The following is a 24392-nucleotide window of genomic DNA, read 5'->3' as shown; positions in this document are numbered from 1 at the left end:
CTGACTCCATTAGGGATTTTTTTTTTTGATAAAATTAAGGAAGTTCCCAAGCTTTTGATGTCCCAAAAGCTGGAAAATCAGGAAATATTGATCCAGAGGGTGATTCCCGGGGGAGTTCAATCCATCCCAAGTGGCGTTTCAGGATTTTCTTGGAGCAAGCATAAAGTTTTGGGAGGGAGGGTTTGACCAGGAATCTCTGGCTGGATCGGGAGTGGATCCAGATCAGGATTTTTTTGGGATCTTCCCATCCTTTGGTGCCTTCTGGTGCCAAGGAAAGCGGGGACAGGGAGGCCTCGGTCACCTGCTCCCAACCTAAAATCGCAGCTCCAGGAAGGGTTTTTCCAGGTTCTCTGAATTTCCCTGTCAAGGTTGGGAATCCCTGTTTCTCCCTGAGGAGGAAAAGCTGGTTCACATCCCCAAAGGGTTAGTTTTTCCATCCTCCCACCTTTTTATTCCTGATTTAATTAGTGGTAAACATTAATTCCTGCTTTTCCCCGCTGGAGATAAGGATTCATCAAAAAAAATCCAGTGGGATTTACAACGAACTTGTCCTAAAACTTCCCATCCCTGGGCAAAAACTATCCATTGGAAAATCTGGAGTCCTGATCCCCAGGGACAGCAGCTATGGGAATTAAAGGGATAAACAGCTCTGGGATAAGGGAATATTTTTGTTTTCCCTCCTATTTTGGCCCCAAAATAGGGAAAACTCAGAAGCTCCAAGTTTACAGGGACAGCTTCCACTACTCCAGGTTGCTCCAATCCCTTTTCCAGCCTGGCCTTCGGCAGTTCCAGGGGCAGCCACAGCTTTCCTGGGAAATCCATTCCAGTGCTTCACCACCCTCACAGGAAGGATTTATTCCCAATATCCCATTTAAATTGCTCTTTTTCCAGTTTGGAGCCATTTCCCCTTGTCCTGTCTCTCCATTCCCAAAATCCCTCTCCCACTCTCCTGGAGCCCCTCGAGGCACTAGGAGAGGCTCCAAGATTTCCCTGGAGCTCCTCTTCTCCAGGCTGGCCAATTCCAGCTCTCCCAGCCTTTCCCATCCCTCAGATCACCTCTGTGCCCTCCTCTGGCTTTGCTGCAACACTTCCACGTCTTGCTTCCACTGGGATTTCATCCCTCTCACCCTTTCCCGGTGCTGATGTGGAATTGGGACCAGCTGTGGAGTGAAAGTGGGAGCAGCTGGGGGAAAGCCCAGCTTCAGATGCTGCTGGAATGCTGAAGGTCACTGGAGCTGGGCCGGGAATCTTGGCTTCCCTCAAGGCACCACGTGGATCCTGGGACGGTCACCTTGTCCTGGAGGAGATCAAAGGCTCCCTAAGGCCAGAGCTGGAATTCTTCCCTTGGAATCAGCCCCATTCCCAGCTCGGAAAAACAAAAGAATCCGAGGATTTGGGCTGAATTCCATGGGGGGAGTGAAATGGATAAGGATTCTGGGGGATGTTGGGAGGAAAGGGATGAAGCAGCGGATTATCCCAGAGGAAAAAAGGAGGATGGGATGTGCTGGAGGGGTTTGGGAAGGGGAAGGGCTTGGCTGATTCCTAGAATGGAAAATCTGGAGCTGGCAGCCTGAAAATCCTGCATGGATTGGCTGGAGGAAAAGGCTCTGGAGAGACCTTGGAGCCCCTAAAGCAACTCCAGGAGGGGTGGAGAGGGACCTTGGAAAAGGGCGTGGAATGACAGGACACAGGGAATGGCTTCCCACTGCCAGAGGGTGGCTTTAGGTGGGATATTGGGAATGAATCCTTCCCTGTGAGGGTAATGAGGCCCTGGATCTCCCAGGAAAGCCTTGGCTGCCTCATCCCTGGGGAGCCGCAATCCAGGGATCAATCCCTCCAGCCAGGAATAGGGGGGATCCAAGGGACAACCATAACCCCCCATTCCCACCAGCTCCCAGCGCCTTCCCTCGGGACACCGGGAGCACTTCCCTCCCATCCCAGCATCCCCAATTCACCCCTGGGAACAAGGGCTTGACATTCCCCCCCCTCCCTCTCTGCCTTCCTTAAGGACGTTGTGATAAGAATCCCGGGAGCTGTTTGCTTTCCTTATCGGAGCCGCTGGCCAAACACGGGAGCCGGGATATAAGGAGCAGGAGCGGGATCGGAGGCGCAAGTTCCCTCAGCTCCCACCATGAAGCTGCTCCTACTCCTCTCCCTGCTGGTCCTGGCCCAGGGCCTGGGGACCAGGTGAGCGCCAGGAAGGGCCCCTGTCCCAAAGGATGCGGGATGTGGGATGATCCCAGTGACGGATCCCTGTGTCCACAGGGTGTCCCTGAAGAAGATGAAGTCGCTGCGGGAGAGGCTGCGGGAGCAGGGATTGCTGGAGACTTTCCTGGAGCAGCATCCTGATAACCTGGCTGCCAAGTACTTCCCTGGGATCGCTGTGGAGCCCCTGCAGAACTACATGGATGTGAGGGAATGGGATCGGGATCAGGGGGCACAGGGGCCACTATCCCCTTTCCAATCCCACTATCCTTTTTCCTCTCCCACCTCCCCATCCCACTAACTCCTTCCACATCCCATTACCCCCTTCCCACTATTCTCTCTCCATTAACCCCTTCCCCATCCCACTATCCCATTCATGCTATCCTCTTTTCAATCCCACTATCCTCTCCCCACTAACCACTTCCACATCCCACTGTCCCCATTCCACTCTCCCCTTCCCCATCCCACTATCCTCTTTCTACTCTCCCCTTCTCTATCCCACTATCCCCTCCACATTAACCCCTTTCCCATCCAACTATCCCATCGCATTATCCCCACCCCACTCTTCCTTCCCCATCCTGCTCCCACAGGACGAGTACTTCGGCACCATCTCCATCGGGACTCCAGCCCAGGAATTCACCGTTGTCTTTGACACTGGCTCTTCCAACCTGTGGGTTCCCTCTGTCTTCTGCTCCAGCCCGGCTTGCAGTAGGTGTCTGGAATGTGTCGGGAACGTGTCCGGAGTGTGTCTGGGTGTCCGGAATGTGTCCAGCAGCCCTGTGGCTTCTGGGACAACGGGGAATGCCCCAGGCCTTGGGAGCCAGGGATGGCTCTGCCCTGCCTCTCCCAGGGACACTGAGGTGCCACCCTCATTCCCAGTGGCCTCATTCCTGTGACTCCCTCCTTCCTGGCCCTTTCAGGGAACCACAACCGCTTCAATCCCGCGGATTCCTCCACCTTCCTGAGCACCAATGACACCCTGTTCATCGCCTACGGCACAGGGAGCATGTCCGGAGTCCTAGGATACGACACCGTCAACGTAGGGCCGCTCCATCCTTCCCGTCTCATGGGATCGAGGATCCCCGGGATTCCAATCCATACCTGTCTCCCTTTCCCAGGTCGCCGGGATCGATGTCCGTAACCAGATTTTCGGGCTGGCAGAGACGGAGCCGGGGGATTTCTTCTACTACACCCCCTTCGACGGGATCCTGGGACTGGCATTCCCAAGCATCGCCTCCTCCGGAGCCACTCCGGTCTTCGACAACATGATGATGGAAAGGCTCGTGGATCGGGATCTCTTCTCTGTCTACCTGAGCAGGTAAATCCCGGCTGGAGCCGCTCAGGAGTTCTCCCACTTCTCTCCTGCTGGTGCTGGTTTCCCGGTGGGAAATCCCTGGATGGATCCCACTTTTCAGGGATGGCCAAGCTGGAAGCTTTGTCCTGTTCGGTGCCATCGATCCCTATTACACCACCAAAGGAATCTCCTGGATCCCGCTCTCTGCTGAGACCTACTGGCAGATCACCATGGACAGGTATTCCCGGGAAGCTCCCCCACCAGTGTTTTTGGGGAATACCAATCTCAGCAAGCTCACCCTGCATCCCTTTTTCCAGGGTCTCCATTGGCGGGGCGCCAGCAGCCTGTTCCTCAGGATGCCAGGCCATCGTAGACACGGGAACATCCCTGCTGGCCATGCCCGTCCGAGCCTTCCGGATCCTCATGAGCACCCTCGGCGCCAGCTCCAACGGCGAGGTGAGCCCCTGGGACGCTTCCCAGGATGTTTTTTCCCGGCTGGAATAGCCACTGACCCACCCTGTCCCCTCCCCAGATCAGCTGCGAGGCTGCCAGGAAACTGCCCGACCTTGTATTCCACATCCACGGCCAAGCATTCCCGGTGCCGGCCAGAGCCTACGTGATCCGGGTGAGCATCCCGCTGGGAACAGGGCTGGAATGACACGGGGCGGGGGATCCCACAGCTGGTGACCCCCCCCTTCCGTGTGCCCGGAGCAGAGTGGCGGGTTGTGCAGCCTGGGATTCCAAGGCATGGATGCTCCCACGGAGGAGGGCGAGCTCTGGATCCTCGGGGATGTGTTTATCCGGGAATACTACGTCATCTTCGACAGGGCCAACAACAAGGTGGGGCTGTCCCGGCTGCCCTGAGCCAGGATGGGGGCTCCCGGCGGTTCCCACCTTGGGGGCTGGCAGGGATGTCCCTTTTCCTGGCCTTCCTGGCCCCTCCTGCCGCTCCCGAGGACAATAAAGGTGTGGAGAAGCCCCCCCTGTGCCGTGTGTCTTTGGGAAGGACAGGGCATTCCTGGGAATGTGCTGTGTCCCTGGACACCAGTGGGTGTCACCCTCACCTGCATCCCTGGGGACCTTTGTCCACGGAGACTCTCATCCATGTGGATCCTCATCCCTGGGGACCTCCCGGCCCTCGGGACCCTTATCCCTGAGCACCCTCATCCCTGGGGTCTTCCCAGCCTTGAGGATCCTCATCCCTGGGGATCCCGGCGGGATACGTCCCCCTCTGTCCCCAGACTCCAACTCCAGCACTTCCCTCCTCATCCTGCAGAGGCCGCTCATCCCAAAATTCACGCTGAGGACAAGCCCCGGGGCTCCGCGTGCTCCCAAGCAGGAGGGGACAGGGAATAAGTACCAGGATGCATTTATTGGTGGGGAGGGGTTCAGTCGCCCCTCCTCCCCAGGGGCCTGATCCTGCAGACCCCCCTCCTCTTCCTCATCCTCCTCCTCCTCCCAGCACTCGGCACCTGGGGCTCTTCCCTCTGTCCGGTGGCACCGCAGTGGGATCCACATTCCGGAGGGATCCCTGAGCCTCGGGGCCGGAGCAGCCCGTGGGATCTGGGGGGGCTGCGGCCTCGGAGAGGGGTTCGAGTGGCACCGAGGGGTGTCCAGAGGGATCAGGGTTGGTGGGAGGGGGATCCCCGGCATCCCAAATCCCGGGAGAGGGGCTGGGGGGGGCGGATGTGTTGGGAAGCAGGAGCTGGGCCAGGCGGGGGCGGGATTTGGGGCGATTGGGGTGGGAGGTGCCAGGGGGTGAATCCTTAGGGATTGGGGACTGGGAGGAGGATGAGGATGGGGAGTAGGAGGAGGAGAGGGATGAGGATGGGGACAGGGATTGGGATGGGGATGAGGATGAGGATGGGGATGAAGATGGGGATAGTGACGAGGATGGGGATAGGGACGAGGATGGGGATAGTGACGAGGATGGGGATAGGGACGAGGATGGGGATAGGGACGAGGATGGGGATAGGGACGAGGATGGGGATAGGGATGAGGATGGGGATAGGGACGAGGATGGGGATAGGGACGAGGATGGGGATAGGGACGAGGATGTGGATAGGGACGAGGATGGGGATAGGGATGAGGATGGGGATAGGGACGAGGATGGGAATGGGGACGGGGATGAGGATGGGGCCAGGGAGTTGAACAGGGACAAGGACTGGGCCAGGGATAGGGATGGGGCGAGGTCAGTGCCCTGCAGCGGGAGCCGGATGTCTGTGGCTGGCACAGGGATGACTTTGGTCAGCTCCTGCCTCTCCCCCGGGACCCCCAGCCTGGGATGGGGGTCCCCCAGTGCCAGGAGGTTCGGGAATCCCATTACCTGGGCAGGGTGGGCAGCAGGGAGCAGGAATGGCTGGGGGCTCAGAGCAGGAGTGGGGGCACGGCCGCTCCTCACAGGTCACCTCCCCGAGCTGGCACGGGGGGGACACGGGGGGTCAGCCGGCCCTGCCAACCCCCGCGGGGCACAGTGGCACCGGCACGGGCACCCCGCGGGCACGGGGACCTCCTGGACACCCTGGGGTCACCCCCTGGTGGGGTGTGTCCTCCTCACCTGGCAGGAGCAGCGGGTGCAGGGCTGGCCCTCGGGGGTGAAGCTCTGCCCGTTCTCCACCTTCCTACCCCGGTAGTTGCAGTCTGGGAGGGGGGGGATGGACACGCTCAGGGGGCTCGGGGGGACTCCGAAGGGCTTGGGGGGTTTGGGGACCCCCCCCTTACCGTCACAAACAGGGCAGCAGCGGCCCTCGGGATGGAAGGGGTAGGAGCACACGATAGCACATTCCAGAGGCGAGCAGGCCACCGATCCCAGCTGCGAGAGACCGGAGAGACCCCGTTAGGAACCCCCGGGAACGCCCCCGCAGCTTTTTTTTTTTTTTTTTTTCCTCCTGCAACGGAGTTAAAAAAGTCGGGATGAGCCCGTGGAGCTGGAGCCCCGAAACCTCTGGGGGGTGCCCGGCCCCGCCCTCACCAGGCAGATGCAGCTGAGACACGGATCCAGCTCCGACGGGAACGTCTCGTTGTTGGAGAACACCCGCCCCATGTAGGCGCAGCCTGCGGGCAGAGCGGCTCGCCTGGGTCCCTGGGAGGCTCGGAATTCCGAGGCGGGAATTCCAGGGCCTCCTCACCTGCGGAGCAGTCGGGGCAGCACTGCCCGGGGATCCGGATGGGATAGGGACAGGTCTCCAGGCATTCCGTGCGCCGGCAGCTCACGGAGCCGTTTGCCTGCGGGCGGAAACACCTCCACAGGCACCCCGGCATTCCCAAACCCGCCGGGGGGTCCACAGGCAGCCCGAGGGCGGGAATGGGGAGCAGGGACGGGGACAGGGAGCAGGAGGGAAGCAGAGGAGGTTCTCATTCACCTGGCAGATGCATAACTCACAGGGATCGCCCGGAGACCAGAGCTGTCCCACGGGAAACTCCACGCCGTTGTCGTCCAGGAAGCAACCTGGGAAGGCTCCCTGTACCCAGCTGGCCCCTAAAATCCACCCTCCCCTTCCTTTCCCCCCTCCTGGGCCCGGGTATTCCCAATCTCCCACCCTCTTCATCCCCAAGTATCCCCATATCCCCCCCCACCTTTCCCATCCCCAAGTGTACCCCACAGCTTGTCCCCCACATTCCAACCTCTTTTTTTCCCCCCCAGCTGTTCCCCACTTCCCACTCCCCCTGTCTCCAGTTTATCCCTTATCCCATCCTCCCCATTCCCAGCTGTATCCCTATCCCAACTGACCAGTGGGGGCCGGAGGGTCCCGGCAGGAGGAGCAGCACTGCCCAGGACGCAGGTGCTGCTGATGCTGGGGACAGTCCAGGATGGGACAGGGAACGAAGGAACATTCCACCTCCCCACCCTGGGAACACGGGAATGTGTCACTGGACGTCCCCACATCCAGCCCCAGCCTGAAGAGAGCTGGGATACCCCCCACAGCAGCTGCATCCCTGGGGACCCTCAGCCTTGGGGACCCTCATCCCGTGGGATCCCCACCCCTGGGATGTGCCCACCTGGCAGACACAGGTGGTGCATCCTTCCCCATCCAGGCTGAACCGGGCTCCGTGTGTGTATGTGTGACCCCGGAAACTGCACTTTGCTGGGAAAAGTAGAGTCAGGAGGGCCGGAGATCTGAGCGTGGATCCTCCAGAACCCTCATCCCAGGCCGGGGGTCCCCACAGCCCCAGATTGGGGGTCTCACCTGGATGGCAGGAGCAGCAGTTGGATGGAGAGGGGCTGGGGCAGGAGCCTGGGGGGCATTCCGGGGAAAGGCAGGAGACATTCCCAGCCTGTGGATGAAGGTGAGATGAGGGTCCCCGAGGCTGGGAGGTCCCCAGGGCGCCGGGGGGATTCTCCCACCCTGCTCCAGCTCACCAAGCAGACACAGACAGTGCAATTCCCATCGAATGGGGAGAAGACGTCGCCCTCTGCTCTGGCCACCCCCTCGTGGAGGCATCCTGTGATCCAGGGAGTATCAGGGAGGGATATTCCGGGAATTGCGGGGCCAGGGGGACCGGGACTCACCTGTGCAGGTGGGGCAGCACCCCCCAGCCGGAGCAGGAAGCGGGTGGGAGCAGGGAGTGGAGCAGCTCACGGCATCACACAGGACTCGCCCGTCCTGCCAGCACACATGTGGCTCATCCCAGGTTGGAATGGTGCCGAGGGAAGGAGTGGGATGGTGGGATTCTCACCTGGCAGGTGCAGCTCTGGCATCCCGGCTCCATCCAGCGAGCGCTGGGCTCCCGGGAAAGGCCGCGGTGCCAACAGCGAGGGGATGGTGGGATGGAGGGACCAGGAGACAGGGACGGAGCAGAGGGTGGGAATTGGGTTCCGGGAGCTGCCACTGGGATGTGGGGAGAGGCGGATCCCCTCGGGAGCAGGTGGGAGCTGGGAGGGAGCAGGATGAGGGTGGGTGGGTGCTGCAGGGATTGCAGGATGGGTGACGGGACCAGGATGGATTTGGGATACCCTGGGAAGGAATTCAGGAAGGAAGAGATGTCACTTGCGGTAAGCAAGGAGCGGGAGCATCCTGCTCCGCTATCCCAGCCTGGAGAAAGACACGGATACCTTCGCAGGACACCCTGTCCGTGCTGAGCCGGTATCCGGGGCGGCAGGAGCAGCGGAAGCTCCCGGGAATGTTGTGGCAGCTGTGCTGGCAGGAGCGGCGTGTTCCTGGCCGCCGGCATTCGTCCACATCTGTGGGAAAAGGGAACGTGGCAGGAGGTGCTGTGTCCTGGGATGTGGCCCAGGAAGGAGCCCAGAGCACTGGGATGTGCTCCCAGCACGGCCCAGGCAAGGACAGAGATAAGGTGGCACCACTGGGATTGTGGGCTCATGGACAACTGCGTCCCTTGGGATTCAGGGCATGTAGAGGGATGAGGATCTGGCACAGTGCTCAGGGGCCCATGGCCACCTGCCTCCCCTGGGAATTCACGTCCTGGAGCGGGAAGGGCCCCATCCCAGCACTCACCCAGGCAGGAATGCCGGTTCCCATGGAGCTGGTATCCGGGCCGGCAGGAGCAGCGGTAGCTCCCGACGCTGTTCTCGCAGCGGTGCTGGCACGGCGTGGCCTGGCACTCATCCATGTCTGGGAGGGGGTGGGATGAGGGTCAGGATCCCTTGGGATTCCTGGTCTCCCTTCCAGCCCCCCGCGCACCGTGGCAGCTGCGCCGATCCGTGGAGAGTTCCCGGCCGGAGCCACACTGGCACACAAATCCACCCTCCGTGTTCACGCACAGCCCCTCGCAGGCCCCGTTCCGGCACTCGTCGATGTCTGGGGGGACACAGGGAACGGCTGGATTTGGGATGTGGACCTCCAGCTGCCTGCTCCCATCGGGACATTCCTGTTCCCGCTCACCAGTGCAGCGGACGCCGGTGGGAGTCTCCGCCATGGAGAAGCCGACGGGACACACTCGGGCGACCTCCTGGCACCCACCGTGGTTACAGGACAGGTCACAGCCGTACTCCCCGCATGTTCCCGGCAGATCTGGGGTATGGATATGGAGTCAACCAGGCACCAGGGACACCCCAGGAGCACCCAGCTCCCACCCTGATCTGTGGGTGCCTCAGGGATGATCCTGCCGGGGATGGGGATGGTGCTTGGAATCCTGCAAGGGGAGGGGACGAGGAGCAACGGGCCCTGCCAGGACAGGGCCACCTCCATCCCTTGGGATTTGTGGCACGGAGAGGGAAGGGGTCCAGCCTGGTGTCCATGGAGTCACAGCCCTCCCCATCCCTTGGGACGTACCTGGGCAGGTGATTCCCTGCTCCCCATCTGGGCACAGGCAGATGTTGGGAGCGACGCAGGAACCGCCCCCACAGCCGAAGGAGCAGAGCGCTGAGGGAACAGGAATAGGAGATGTGGGAATGGGAGCAGGGACCCCCACCACCCCCCTAGAGTCCCGGACTCACGCAGGGTGCACTTCCCGCTGCCCGGGGACAGCATCCAGCCAGGACAACATCTGCTACCAGAGCCCGGGAAGCAAACGTGGGGCCCCCCACGGCGCCTGTGGGACACCAGAGCCTGAGGCCACCCTGTCCCTGTCCCTCCCCGATGGAGCAAAGGGCCTGGGAATGCCAGGACGTGTCCAGGGGAAGCAGAGTATGGCTTGGATCAGGAGGAGGCAGGAATGGCAGGGGGCCAGGAGCAGAGGGACCCCAAAATAAGGTGGGATAGGGAGGGAGGGTTGTGTCCTAGTCATCCCAAAAATCTCAGTCCAGGGAGCAGGACAGGGCTGCAGGGAGAAGGACAGGGATGAGCAGAACAGGGATATGGGGAGCAGGACAGGGATGAGAAGGACAGGGATGTGGGGAGCAGGACAGGGCTGCAGGGAGAAGGATAGGGATGATGGAAGCAAGACAGGGATGCAGGGAGCAGGGTCATGCTCCTCTGGACCTGGGAAGAGGGAGGGAATTGCGGGGTGCCAACCTGTCCAGCTGGGATGGAGGCAGCAGAATGCAGGGATAGCCGGAGCTGCCCATCCCAGGTGTAGCTAGAAAAAGGATTAGGAAAAGCTGGGGGTGACCCATCTCTACCTTTCCACTGCAAAGCTTCCCGGCTTCTTCCTCCCGGGATACCCCCTGGACTGGCCGCTGGAGAGGAGCAGGGACACACAGGCAGCCTGGAAGAGCAGCTGCACCAACATGACAGGCGGCTCCAGCACTTCCCGGCTCCCGCCTTCCCGCCTCCCTTCCCGCTGGCCCTCGGCCCTGCTCCTCCTCCTCCCGCCGAGCCGGGAACAATGCGGGATCGGAGCGGGGCGGGAGCGGCGCCAGCGGCTCCCACCCACCCCCCAAACCCACGGCGGGTCTGGGATCATCCCGAGTTTGTCCCGCTCGCCTGGGATGAGTGGAGTCAGCCCAGACATTATCGCGGTGGACTGCGACAGGGGTCCCCAAGGCGTTGGGAAGCAGCAGGGAATGTATCCCCCTTTTCCCTCCTTTCCCACATCTGGCAAAGCTCCGGCCTCGCCTCTTCCCACCCCTCCTCCTCCTCCTGGAGGCCTTCCCAGCCCTGCACGCGGCGGATAAAGGGGCCAAAGCGGAGCTGGGATAGTGGGATGCATCCCAAAGGGAGAGGGGGGCCTATGGGACTCCCCATTCCAGGCTCTCCCAACTACCCCCAGCTCCTCAACCCCTCCTGGAGCTGGGAATGAAGCGAAGGTCACAGGCAGGTAATGATTGATCCCAGGGACCAAAGGGCACTGCAGCCTGCAAAATTCCCAATCCAGCATGGATTTTCCCTTACAATCCTGCCCAAAGGTTGGGATCACCCCTGCAAGACACAGCAATTCCCAACTGGAGCTGCTGGGAGGGGTCCCTGCTGGAATCAAGGATGCAGGAGCCGTGGTACTGCCACAGCAAGGTCTTTTCCTAGAGGAATGTGATCCTAAATCCCAGCTCCTGGCCCTCGAAGTGGCCCTGTGGTCCTGGGAAGGGATAAATCCTGATCCAGCCCCGGCACATGCCAAAAAAAGGAGGGTGCCAGCATTCCATTGGCACCCGTTTTGTTGGAAAGGGATAGCACTTTAAAGATCTGCTCCATAGGCCTCTCAAATTTTGGGAATGAGCTGCTCCAGGCAGGTAAATAAAGCCCGAGGAAATAAAACCAGGAGCAGAGTCCAGGGTCAGCTCCTGCTCCCTCTGGCTCCTGGAAGAGATGTCCAAATATAGGCTTCTCCCTGTGGCCTCCTCAGAAATTCTAGGATAGAAGTGGGAGACTGGGATGCTTCCAGCACAAACTGGAGCTCAGGGAGGGAAGGATTTTGGGAAAACCTGCCCAGAATGGAATATGGGGGGGTTAACGTGGAGCTATGGGGAGATCCAGGCTGGGGAGAGCATGGCAAGATCCAGGATAACCCCCAAATTCCATGAGGAAGAAGGTGGGAGACCAGGAGGAGGATTATTAATGAGCAACCAGAGGCTGGAAAATCCAGGTTTCCCTAAAAATTGAGCCAAAAATCTGCCTCTCAGGGAATTCCCAGTGCCACTGGTAACCAGGTAAGGAGCTAAAATTCCCTACAGATCCCAGAAAAATGCACCTGGAAAACAGGGGTTCCCAAGGTCCCCCAGGTGAGGCCATGGTTGTGATTCCTCAGGACACAGATCTTTCCTCTTGGACTACTTTATTTGGTAAAACTCCGCAATCGACATGAGCTTCCCAGAATTCCCACCCTGAGCGAGGAATGGATCCTGTGGAGAGTTATCCTGCTCGGCTGCTCCTCCAGCTTCGATTCCTCTTCCAATAAAACACAGGGAATCAAAAAAAAAAAAAAAAAAAAAAGGATCAAAAGCCAAAAAAACGAGTCAAATCTAAAGACACCATGGAAGAGGGAATCGCATCCCAGTGGATCACCCAAGGGAAGGGACAGTTCTGGGCACAGCCAAGTCCCCAGCATCCATGAATCCCAGCGGGAAGTGACTGACACCCCCCTCAAATTCCTAACAAGCTGCTCTTCCTTGGGACATTCCGGTCCCTCTGGTGTTGGGCATGGCTGGGGAAGGATTCCCTGGCTCCAGGGGTAGGGAATGATCCCAAATCCTGCTAATGGATCCGGGTGAGCTCCTCCACAATCTTGATCAGGTCATCCACAGTGGCTTCCCGCTTCATCCCGCTGCCATCGTCGATCTGCACGGGAAGGGAAAGGTATCGGGGACATTCCCAGATGATCCAGGAAGGTGTGGATTTAGGGTTTTTTTACGGGGGATTCCCTGAATTACTGAGCCTGGATTCCTGAACCCGAGGCCACATTCTCGAACTCACCTGCAGGTTTGCCACCACTTCCTGCATCTTGGGCCTGCTGATATCCAGGAAACTCTCGATCAGGTCTCCATCGATGAATCCTGTGGCCGGCTCCGTCTTCCGCTCCGTGTGGAAGGACCTCCAGGTGCCAGATCCGTCAAGGAGCCAAATCCACAGGGAAGAACTCCTTTGTGGTACCCTCGGCAGTACCGGGTTAATGGCTTGACTCTGTCACCTCGGAGGGCTTTTCCAACTTTATTTCCACGGCTGCCCCAACCTGATCCCACCGAGAAACCCACCCCACCCTCGGGAACAGGTTCCAGGTTGGAATCCCAAAGGATATAAGGAATGCTCGATCTTCCCAACACTTTTGATGACCTTGTTGAGCCTGTTCTGCATGTCCAGGAGCAGATTGTACCAGCTCTCTGACAGTGATGTCACCAGTCCTGCAACGGGAATACTGGGAATGCTTGGAACTGGATGGGTTTTAAAGGTCCCTTCCTGCCCGAAGCATTCCAGGATTCCCGGGGATGCTCTCACCGATCATCCCGTTCACAGTGCCAAAGAGGACGGAGCCCTGGGTGGGCGTGGAAGTCTCTCCCAGGTTTTGCATGACCAGGGATCCATGGCAGAAGACGTTGACAAATTCCCCAAGGTGGGATAATCCCACTTCCTGCAGGTGCTGCCGCTCCTCATCCGTCGTGGCCGCACTGGAATTCCAAACACTCAGGATGGGGGGACTCTGGAGCTTTACTCCTCCCAAGGGCTGGGAATGCTCCCCCAGCTTTCCTCAAGCTTCCAAAACTTCTCCTGTTCCCACCCCATGGATGCTCCCAAAGCTTTCCTGAGGGTTCCAAAGCTTCCCCTGCTCCAGGAAGAGCTGGGAATGTTCCCTCAGCTTTCCTGAAGGTTCCATGCCATGCCATGCCATGCCATGCCATCCTAACCCACCTGTCCTTCTGGCACACAAACAGGTTGAAAGCGTTCTCTGCTCCCAGGAAATTGTCATCATCCAGGATCTCCACGGCACTCATCCAGTTGGGATTGAAATCCCGGGCAATCTGGAAGGGAACAGGAGACAACGGTGTGTCCAGATGGGCTGGGCTGGGATGCAGCATCCTCATCCCACCCATATTTGGGAGCAAGGTAGGATCCAGCTTGTCTCTCTCTGCTCCAGAAAGCAGGAAAGGCACCAAGTGCCTCCTGGAGATGATCCTGACCTGAGTGGCCCTGGGAAAACATGGAGAAGGCTGTGCCAAAGCCACTCCCAGGGATTTAAACCCCCAGACTGCAGCTAAACTATTCCAAGTGGACTCCAGGAATCCCAGATGGCACTTCCCCTGCTCCCAAGGGTTGGGGATACTCCTCCAGCTTTCCTGAAGCTTCCAAAGCTTCTCCTATTCCCACCCTGGAAATGCTCCTCCAGCTTTCCTGAAGCTTCCACTGCTCCCAGTGTGCTCCTCCAGCTTTTCCTGAGAGTGCCAGAGCTTGCCCTGTTCCCAAGGGCTGGGGATGCTCTCCCAGCTTTCCTGAAGCTTCCAAAGCTTCCCCTGCTCCCAAGAGCTGGGAACGCTCCTCCAGCTTTCCTGAAGGTTCCATCCCATCCCACCCCCACCCCTGCTCCTTCCTGGAAGATCCATCCCAGGGGAATCCCTGCAAATCCTCCAGTTGACTCTGTTCCAGCCAGACTCCTCCTTTCCTCCATCCCTCTCAACTTCCCGGCGCTGCTCCCGCACCTCCTCAAAGTTGCCTTCCATGGGTTTGTACGCCAGGAGCAGCACGGAGCGCATGAGGTCTCCCACTAGGATGAAGTCCCCCTTGGTCTTCAAGTAGAGGGCCATGATGTTGTTGTAGTGGTTGCACTCTGTGCGCAGCTCCTTCTCCGCCGTCCACTCGTACAGCCGCACCTGCGGGATGGGATCCCCGCACGGATTGGGATGCTCCGGGAGCCGGGACATGCTCCCGGAAGAGCCGGCTCTGCTCCAGAGCCACCCGCACGCTCCCGGCCCTTACCGTGCTGTTGATGCTGGCCAGGAGCTTCCCGTTGAATTCCACCATGGAATACACGGCTCCCTTGACCTCCTTCTCAGCCAGGCTCTGCAGCTTCCCTGGAATACAGCTGGGAATCACCAGGGGCTTTATCCAAAGAGTTGGAAGTGAAAGGGACAGCCCTGAACTTTCCTTCTTGAAAAACTCCCTCAGAGGGAAAAGTGACACGGGAACAGCACAACACACAAAGGAAATCCCAGAATCCAAGACAGGGGAGGGATTTCTGGGAGATGCGGAAGCAAATCCCAGAATCCAGGGCTGGAGAGGGATTTCTGGGCTTCTCAGGGAGATGGAGGGAAAGGGGACACACTGGGACAAATCCCACCTGCAGGCACTTCCCTTGGGAAAAGCTTAGCCTGCTCCAGGGTGTGAGAAGCTCATCTGAGCAAAAAGTGGGATGTTTCCAGGTGGGAAGCCCTTGCTCTTACCATCGGAGTAGTGGAAGACAACAATCCGGCCCTGCTTGGGCTCGGCTTCCTCGGGATAGACCATGGCAGTGCCCACGATGAAGTAGGTGTTGGGATCTTTTCCCAGCTTACAGGAAACCAGGCTCAGGGCATACTCATTCTGCAGGAATTGGTGAGCATGGAGCACTGGGCAGAAAGTGGGAAAAGAAGAAACTTTGGGATCCTGGACATTCCCTCTCCTGCACCCCACCATCAACCAGTGCCACTCCCTAAACCTTGTGGTTGATGTTCTTCCAGGAACACACAAAATCCCGGATTTGCACCTGTTTTGAGGATCCCCAGCCTCAACCATGGGGTTTTCCAGGTGGGAAAAGCTGCATTTTGGGATGGGACAGGTACCTTCGAAGGTGTGCTGGTCTATGATGAGCAGGTTGTGAACTTCCACCTCCTCTCCAAAGGATGTTTCATGCGGAGCGGTGCTGCTGGAAAACAGCTTGGAGGTGCTCACGCTGCTGGATAAGGCCTGGAAAACGGGTAAATCCATCAGATCCTGGTGCTGCTTGGTGTGTCCACACAGCCTGAGGCAACCAGGGAGCAGGATAACGGATGGAAGAGAAGGTGGAGTAGGGAATGAGTAAAGGGACACACTCCCTGCTCCTGCAGGGAGACTGAGTGAGGGAACTGTGGCTTCCAGAGGTGGATCCCTGGGAAAAACACAAAGAAGCCCATATGGGATATGGAAGGGACAACACCCAAAAATAAACGGATCACAGGAAAAGAGGCGTGGGAAGCAGGAGCTGGTCGCCCCCATGGAGAGACCCCACCAGCCCACTCTTGGAAGGAGAAACTCCTTCACAGCTCTGGAAGGAAAGACTGTCAAGGAAAACTTGGATTTGGCCTGGGAAATTATATCCCCACAGAGCAGGGATGGTCCAGGCTGGGTTCTCACCTGGGTGCTGGCACTGGGCCTGAGGGCCGTGGTGCCTCCACTGGCATCCTGCACCTCGATCCGACTGGAAAGCACCCCAAAACACTGGGATACCTCTTGGTAGCAGATCTTCCTGCAGGATAGACAGGAGAGCTGAGATAGGCCATTCCAGGGAAGCCCTGGAGGCAACATGAGCCATTCGCTCCCTCTCTGAGCCCACCCCGGGCTGGTGACACCACCACCCTCCCCCATCCCAGGAATCCTCATCCCAGGAATCCTTCCCAGCTCACCTGGGCGACTCGTAGAGGGGAACAGTGCGGATGTGGAGCTTCTGGATCTCGTCGATGGTCCCGATGGTCAGGGTACTGTTGTTGGCCAGTGCCAAACTGCCCCAGGGGAAGAGGGGGAAAAAATCATGGAAAAGGGGCGTGGAACAGCAAGAACTCCTCTGTGCTCCGCATCCCGGCGCATCCCAGAGCTCACCTGTCAGGATACCCGTCGGAATTGAGGGGGCACATGTAGTTGACTTCCTTGAGGTTGACGTTGGAGAAGACCAGCTTGTGGTTGCTGCTGTAGATGACGGTGGGACGGTCGGAGCAGGCGAAGACATTGGTGGTGGACAAGGACCGGAATGTCCTCAGGACTGTGGGCTGCGTGCCCAGGGTCACCTTCTTCCGGTCGCTCAGTGAGCCTGGATTCAGGGAAAACAGCCATTGGGATCTCCTGGGAGGGGAAAACAACCCCTGGGATCCCCTGCGACACCTTGGGATGGAAGGAGCGCAAAAAAGATCTGGCTCCTTCCTCCAGAGAAATCCACCAATTCCCACCGCCCGTGGCTGGGAACGCATGAAAGCATTCCAGAGGCATGGAGAAAACATGGAAAAGGAAGGGCAAAGGTCACCTGTCTCCAGGCTGAGCCCGAAGTAGAAGAGGGCTCCGTCCCCCAGGGCACACAGGAGGTAGTGGCTGCTCTCAAACGTTGTCATGAGGATGGAGCGTGGGATAATCTCTGTGGGAAGCGGGAAAAAAGATGGATGAGGCCACTCAGGGCTTGGCCAGTGGCTGCCCCATTCTCCTTGGGAAGCTCCCACCTCCTCCCAGCATTTCCTTGTGCAGCAGCTCGAAGGATGGGAGCTTCAGGATGCGGGCGGAGATGTCAGTCCAGAGCCCGATGGCGCAGAGCGGGGACATCCCGTTGGAGTCTCCCAAGGGAGTGATGTCCAGGCAGGCCACCTCGTGCTCCATCTCCGTGCAGCTGGGAGGGAGGAAGGAGCACAGGTGCCCGTCACAATCCTGAATCCCCATGCTCCCACAGCGCTCGAGGTGGGATGTGCTGCCTCACCTGATCTGCCGGAGTTCCTGGGGCCGGATTTCCAGGTAGAACAAGGCTCTTCCCACGGCCACCACCACCTGATTGGTGTTGCAGGAGGCCACACTGATGTTCTTCCCATTGGGCTCCTTCCACTCACTCACCAGGGATTTGGGCTCCTGGCTCACCAGGCGCACGGAGGCCGAGGTGATCTGGGAAGAGAGCATGGAAAAATCATGGAAAAGGCAAGCAAGAACCTCCCTGTACTCTGTATCCCTTAGAAACAGGAACTCAGGATCCCATTTGCTGATCCCAGCATCCTGACAACACCCTAGATTCCCCTCATGATCCATAGAGATCACCAGGAGAGCCATATCTGCGTTTGCTCCAAGCTGGAATCACCTGGATCAGCTGCTGATGCGCCACATTCCCACAGAAAAATGTCTGCTGGTCATCCACAAATCCTGTGAGCTCCGTCTCTTCCACCTCCTCCCCGTTTAACATCAGAACCCTGGAAAGGGAATTCCCATTAATTCCTGCTCTGGCACGTGGTGAAAGCTCTGGATCAAGGATCCTCCTTTACCTGGTCTGGCCAACAAAGGAGAGCACCAGGGTATTGTCCGTCTCCCGGTGTGGATCCGACCTCAGCGGCCACAGGCCTGGGAAAAGAGGCCACAATTCCTCACGTAACTCCTCTCAATTCCACATCCCAACGTCACCCATGCCCGTGATGTTCCCTACCAGGCCGTGGGACACCATGGATCACGCTCCTCACCTTTAATTCCTGGTAGGTCAATGCTGGCATGCTCGTGAATCCCGATGCCATTGCGGATGATCCGCAGGGATCCTTCTTTGAAGGCGCCAGAGCAGGTGACCAGCTGGAGGAGAAGCAGGTGGGATTTACCAACTGTGGCCGCAAAGTTTTCCCACCCCTCTGTGGGTTAATGGGAAACCGGGGAACCCGTCTCAGGATCACAGAATCCTGGAATGGTTTGGCTTGGAAGGGATCTCAAATGTTTCATCCCTTTCTGTGGGATTTCCACATTCCATTTAGATCAGGCTGCTCCAAGTCCTGTCCAGCCTGGCCTTGGACACTTCCAGGGATGGGACATCCATGATTTCTGTGGGCATCTCCTCCAAGGAATTTTTTTGGCAGCTGGTCCTCCCCCATGGCATGAAGGCAGACCCTTCCCCATGGATATCCAGGAATTAACCTCCTACCACTTCAGGAAAACACTTAACACAATCCCAGCACCTGGATGTGACTCCAAGATCCTACAATAAACAGCCTTTTCCTGTTCTTTTCCAGGGAAGCTGTGGCTACCCCACCCCTGGAATTGTCCAAGACCAGGTTGGACAGGGCTTGGAGTAACCTGGGATAGTGGAACACTGAGTTGGCACCAGATGATCCTTCCAACCCAAACCATTCCGGGATTCCACGGACAACACACAGGTACACCTGGCTAGCCCAGAAATTCCCAGGAGCAAGGAAAGAAAAGCAGGATCAGGGATACCTGTCCTTGCCCTTGTCTTTCCAGGTCCACCACACACATGTCCACGATGGGCCCGAGGTTGGTGAAGGTCTCCATGGCCACCACATAGGATCCCTGCTCGTTGCTGTCCACGTTGAGCTGGGAACAAACACCATGATAAATCAATGGCTTCCAAGGAGCGGGATAAAAAGGACAGGCGAGGAGAAGAGCGGGAAAATTTATCCACATCCCCAGGTTTTGGTGGGAATCCAGGCCAGGAGGAAGTAGCCACATACCTTCACCAGCTGGGAATCTCCAAGCCTGGATCCAACAAACACCACTCCGTTATCCAGGTAGGTCAGGCACTCCGCTATGGATGTCTGGGAATTGGGAAAAGGCATGGAAAAGCCTCTGGAATACCTTGAGAGCACCACTACTAAACTGCTTATCCAACAGGAAATCCCTGGGCATGGGAAGAGGATTTAAGCCCTTGTTAAATCCCACAGTCTGAGCTTCTCCAGGGAAACAGTGTGGAAGCAATAGGGGAAAAAACTGGGAAGAAGGTGTGAAAAACGGGAAGATGGTGTGAATTTAAGAAGGAATTTCCCAGCAACCAACAGGTTACAGCTGCGAAAAACAGGAATAGAATCACCATCCCACACAATTCCTGCACAGAGCCTTTCCAAGCTTGGGAAAATCCCAGGAAATGTGAGGCCTACCTCTCCCAGCAGCTCCACACGCAGGTCTTTCAAGGTGACGGTGCCATCCATCTGCTCCTCCTTTTCCAGGAGTAGCATGAAGAGCCTTCCTTCCATGTCTCCCAACAAATACCGGGATCCGTTGGGATCCACGCGGTTGTGGCACACGATGGTACTTTGCTGCAGGGAAAGGAGGGAATTCTTGGAATCCACTGGAACAGCCCCAAAACTGGAGTTCTGGTGACTCGTTCCCTGCTTCAGGATCCCAGACTCACTATCCCAGAGCTCCAGGCTCCCACTTTTTTCATCCAAGATTTAGGGTTCTTTCCTTATTTCTAGCCTAAAAGGACTTTTGGTTGGTAATTCCAGCCTGGAGCAGCACCTCAGCCATGCCATTGCTCCCACTAAATGTAGGAAGTGGGCTGTTATTCCCACAAACCCCATAAATCCAACCTCCATCTCAAAATCCCTAAGTCTGTTGTTCTCTGCCTCCCAAGTCTCCAAGGGGCTCATCCATATTTTTGCCTGAAACAAAGCCAGGCTCCCACTTTGAATTTTGTCCAAACCACACGTTAAATCTTAATTAATCCCATTCCAAGGGGCCCAAACATTCCAGGTTTTGCCCCTTCTCCAAGAGTTCCACAGATCATGGATCCAAAGGTGACTGTTTGGAAAGTCAAACCTCTGGAAGTCCAAGTAGTATTAAGCCAGGCCTGGGATGGCAGCAGTTGGAATTCCTGCCTATAAGGACTAGGAAAGGAGAAATTCTGCGGGGTTCAGGACTGGGCAAGGAGGAATTCCATGGGATTCAGTCCTGGATTTCCACACCCACCCACCTTGATGATGGGAGGAGCAATAGCCAGGTATTTGTCCCCGTTGTGGTAGGTGATGGATTCCTGCCCGATGATGATCGCGCCTCCGAAGGGCTCCGGAACTGCGGGAATGACAACAAATATCCCATGAGTCTTTTCCCGTGTGGAAAAACTGAGGCATCCAGGCTAGAAAAAAAAAACAAACAAAACTGGAAGAAGGATCTTTCCCCACCTGCAATGACCATGGAGGCTTCGGCCTCCACGTTTTCCTGCTTCCAGGGGCCTTTGTTGAATTCCTTCTCCCGCAGGGACACCTCGTACGTCTTCACATGCCGGCCCTGAGGGTCCTGGAAAAAAAGACACAAGATCCCAGAAATAAGGAAATTCCACCTCATCTCCTGCAAAACCACTCCCTGCTGCTCTGTTTGGTCCAAATCCCGGGATAATGGTTAATAAATTGAAAAGGAATGAAGGTAGCTGCTTGGGAAAATCCTCCTTTCCACAGGCAGGAATCAAAATAATCCAGAGCTTTATAAGATCCCACTCTTCCTCCAAGGATTTCTGAGTGTTAGACATGGAATCTTGGAATCACGAAGGTTGGAAAGCCTTCTGATCACCCAATTGTTCCCTCAAATCCCAGCTGTGTGGTGGCAAAGTGGCTTCTCCCCCATTCCTTGACTCAGGAACAATTTGGGAGGATCCAGCAGTGCCCAAACAGGGAATAATGGAATCACTGCTGCCACGGGATAACCTAGAATTTGGCAAAGGAAAACTAATCCTTCACTCAGTCAGCACAGCAATGGCTCTTTGGATTAAAATAAGGGTTTGGAGAAGGCCTTGGAATGCTCTTTCCTTGAAGAGCCAGGTGATGGGAGAGGTTTTGGATCACAGATCACCTTTACACTTGGAGCTGCCTCCTAAAAATCCCAATTGCCTTGTTTTTTTTGGAAAGGCTCAAGTCTTGCTCAGGGAAACAACTCATCCTGGATCTAATCCAATTGCTGGAATGATCCACGAGCTCCTCCGGAGGGTTTAACAAGGAAAACATTCCCACCCAAGGCTAAGCTGCCCAGGAATTCATGTGGATTTTCCATGGAAAAGCCGTACCTGGTAGACGAAACAGATGGTGGGAGCTTGGCATCCGTAGAGGAACTTCACGTCGATGACCTGGAGCTCTTCCAGGCGGATGTTGAAGGCCTTTAATTCCTTGTTCTCCCTGTCCAAGGGAATGACCTTGAAGAGGCCATCGTAGAGCCGGAGCCCGATCATCCGGCACTCAGGATCGATGATCCCGATGATCCCAGTCTCGGAGGGTCGGCCAATGCGATCCTGGAGGACGAATCCACGGAGAAGGGAAGGGAGAAGGGGATTAGTGCCGGGAAAAGATCCCTGAGGGGCCTCCAGGAAAACCAGCCCCCAGAATTCCAGCTGGAAAAGCCACCAAGCCTAAGGAGGAGCTGCTTTTCCACCTGGAATTGCTCCCACACCACTTTTTCTCTCCTGGGAATATGGCACTCTGGGATCAGCCCCTAAACCTGATTTTCCAGCCCCAACTTCACACTGGATGATCCAGAGGAGCCACAGCCCTTTCCTGGTCTCTGATTTGATAACTGTGACCAAAAATCCTCCTCCCAAAACCCAGCCCTGTTATCAGCTCCAACAGATCCCTTGGAGTTCCTCGGCTGGGAACGACTTTGGCACCTCCACGTGTCCCCCTGGCATGGGAAGATTAAGGACTTTTCCCAGATATTCCCAACAGGACATTCCTACCTCCACCTGCTGCCCGTCATTCTCAACGCTACCCCAGCAAACAACGGCCACGAATTCCCAAAGGACTCATTTCCCAAGGAAAACTGGGCCTTACACTCTGTTTGGGGCACTAATTTTATTTACATTTCATTTATCATCCCATATTCATTATTCTCAAGAACACAGTTTTGTCCTGGTCTAGGGAAGGTGTCCCTTCCCACGGTATAGGGAGTAGAATTGGATGAGTTTCAGAAGCCCACCAGAATTATTCCAGGATTCCATGTGCTGTTTAGATGGGATATTGGGAATAAATCCTTCCTTGTGAGGGTGGGGAGGCCCTGCAATGGATTCCCAGAGAAGCTGTGGCTGTCCCATCTCTGAAAGTGTCCAAGGCCAGGCTGCACAGGGCTTGGAGCAGCCGGGGATAGTAGGAGGTGTCCCTGCCCTTGGCAGGGGGTGGAGCTGGAGGGGATTTAAGTCCCTGCCATCCCAAGCCATTCCACGATTCCACGTACTGTTTAGCTGGAATATTGGGAATAAATCCTTCCCTGCACGGCTTGTGAGGCCCTGGAACGAATTCCCAGCCCACAGAAGGGAATAATGCCACAAATCCTCACAGAGCCAGAGGGCAACCCTGGAAACACCCGAGGTAGCAGGTGACTCATCCCAAATCCAGCGGCACTGATCCAGCGGGGCCGGGAATTCCCATTCCAGGCGTTCCCGCCGTGCTTCCCTCACCTGGACGTTGCCGTGGGCGCGGGTGATGATGTCGATGCTGTCGCCGCTCTGCTTGTACTCCAGGATGCAGGCGTTGTACTTGGCCGTCAGGATGAACAGCAGGTCCTTGCTCTCCCCCTGCGCAGAAAACACGGACACACCGTCCAGAGGAGGCTGTGCCGGGAAAATCCCTCCCACCCTGGCCCTTTGGGTGTTTTCCTGGGACGCACCTTGGGGCGGAAGAGCTCCATGACGGCAGTTTTGCCGTACATTCCCACCTCCTTGACGGGCCGCAGCCCCTCGGCCGTCACCACATAGATCTCCAGTCGCGTGTTCTTAGCGATCAGCAGGTTCAGGTCCTCGGAGGAGGTGAAGTGTCCTGGGAGAAGCGGGAAGATATCCCACCTCAGGGATATCCTGCCGATCTTCACTTTGCCTCCTCCCAGAATTCCCAATTCCTCCCCCACAGCCCCACTCAGGAACTGCGTTCCCAGAGCTCGGGCTCCGCATTTTGTCCCTGGAATCTCCCTTCCCTTGTCGGCTTTCCACGGGAATTCACATTCCCGGGGTTTCTTCAACACCTGCTGCACCCCCACCCCAGTACAGAGCTGGGATCCCCATGTCCAGCATCCCAAAATCCCTCAGGTCCCCCCATATCCCAAAACTTCTCCTGTATCTCCCAAACCCCCCCTATACCCCAAAACCCCCTGGGACCCCCAAATCCTCTCCACATCCAAAATTCCCCTCCAGTGCCCCCAGATCCCCCCATCCAACCCCCTTCTCACGGACCCCAAAGTCCCCCTGATACCCCAAACCTCCCTGTAGCCCCCAAATTCCCCCGTACGCCAAAATCTCCCCATATTCCCAATCTCTCCCCCTCATACCCCAACATCCCTTGGAACCCTCAAACTCCTCTCCTATCCCAAAACTCCACACACCCCCCAAATCCTCCCGTATCCCAACAACCCTCCCCATGGGGCCCCTAAAATCCCCCCAGGCCCCCAACACCCCCATATCCTAAAACTTCTCTGCAGCCCAAACCTCCCCTGTGTCCCCAAACCCGCCCTGTCCCCCAAAACCCCGCCTGGGGCCCCCAAACCCTCCCTGTCCCCCAAACCCACGCAGGAGCCCAAACCCCCTGTAACCAAATCCCCTCCGGGACGCCCCAAACTCCCTCGTACCCCAGCCATCCCCCCGAGCCTCCAAACCCCCGCCAGAGACCCCAAAACGCCTCGCCTGGGGACCCCCAAACCCCCTCCGCTACCGAACCCCCCCAAACCGGGGGGTGTCCCCCCAGCCGCCGCCGCGCGGTACCGGTGACGCAGCCATTGACGGCCGTCGGCTTCTGCGCCGTCACCACGTAGTTGTAGGACATGTTTGGGGGTGCCGGGGGAGGCCGCGGGAGGAACCGGGAGGAAACCAGCAGCGCGGCCTCTCCGCGCCGCCGCCGCTTCCGGCGGAACTAACTTCGCCCGACCGCTCTGGCCCGCTGGGAAGGCCGGGGAGGAGCAGACGAGACGGGGCC

The 24392-nt window shown here is 57.5% G+C and overlaps 3 protein-coding genes across 3 annotated transcripts; 1 reads left to right on the top strand and 2 right to left on the bottom strand.

Moving 5' to 3' along the window:
* The first annotated feature begins 244 nt into the window (after nt 1–244).
* On the top strand, nt 245–4470 carry LOC126651026 (pepsin A-like). The gene is made up of 10 exons (XM_050336498.1): nt 245–423; nt 2009–2187; nt 2266–2410; nt 2796–2913; nt 3126–3244; nt 3324–3523; nt 3621–3737; nt 3817–3955; nt 4032–4124; nt 4214–4470. The coding sequence occupies exons 2-10, from the start codon at nt 2132–2134 to the stop codon at nt 4361–4363; spliced, it is 1137 nt and encodes a 378-aa protein (XP_050192455.1). The 5' UTR covers nt 245–423; nt 2009–2131; the 3' UTR covers nt 4364–4470.
* A 1158-nt stretch (nt 4471–5628) lies between these two features.
* VWCE (von Willebrand factor C and EGF domains) lies at nt 5629–10852 on the bottom strand. The gene is given in 21 exon segments (XM_050335797.1): nt 5629–5796; nt 5799–5916; nt 6057–6139; nt 6221–6311; nt 6471–6553; nt 6628–6724; nt 6862–6947; nt 7230–7347; nt 7499–7584; nt 7687–7774; nt 7860–7942; nt 8010–8103; nt 8177–8454; nt 8553–8681; nt 8956–9072; nt 9142–9258; nt 9343–9471; nt 9733–9748; nt 9897–9991; nt 10521–10729; nt 10731–10852. Coding segments are annotated over 21 exon segments (2289 nt in total). The 3' UTR covers nt 5629–5746.
* Nucleotides 10853–12092: 1240 nt separating this feature from the next.
* DDB1 (damage specific DNA binding protein 1) lies at nt 12093–24341 on the bottom strand. Its single transcript, XM_050335113.1, has 27 exons — nt 24182–24341; nt 23098–23246; nt 22889–23005; nt 21509–21730; nt 20634–20748; nt 20426–20523; nt 19611–19769; nt 19188–19271; nt 18934–19050; nt 18195–18297; nt 18003–18078; nt 17822–17930; nt 17453–17631; nt 17202–17365; nt 17012–17119; nt 16594–16801; nt 16401–16496; nt 16132–16243; nt 15582–15705; nt 15204–15368; nt 14740–14834; nt 14463–14633; nt 13678–13787; nt 13267–13436; nt 13070–13172; nt 12748–12871; nt 12093–12612 (listed from the first exon to the last, which is right to left on the bottom strand). Exons 1-27 carry the CDS (start codon nt 24240–24242, stop codon nt 12529–12531), a joined length of 3423 nt encoding a protein of 1140 aa, XP_050191070.1. The 5' UTR covers nt 24243–24341; the 3' UTR covers nt 12093–12528.
* Nucleotides 24342–24392: the final 51 nt, after the last annotated feature.

This window comes from Myiozetetes cayanensis, unplaced genomic scaffold (genome assembly GCF_022539395.1).
Source record: "Myiozetetes cayanensis isolate MyiCay16 unplaced genomic scaffold, myiCay2020 scf6-25, whole genome shotgun sequence".
In the NCBI taxonomy this organism is placed as follows: domain Eukaryota; kingdom Metazoa; phylum Chordata; class Aves; order Passeriformes; family Tyrannidae; genus Myiozetetes; species Myiozetetes cayanensis.
The sequence above is the reverse complement of the archived record's forward strand: the minus strand, read 5'-3'. Positions and strand labels throughout refer to the sequence as shown.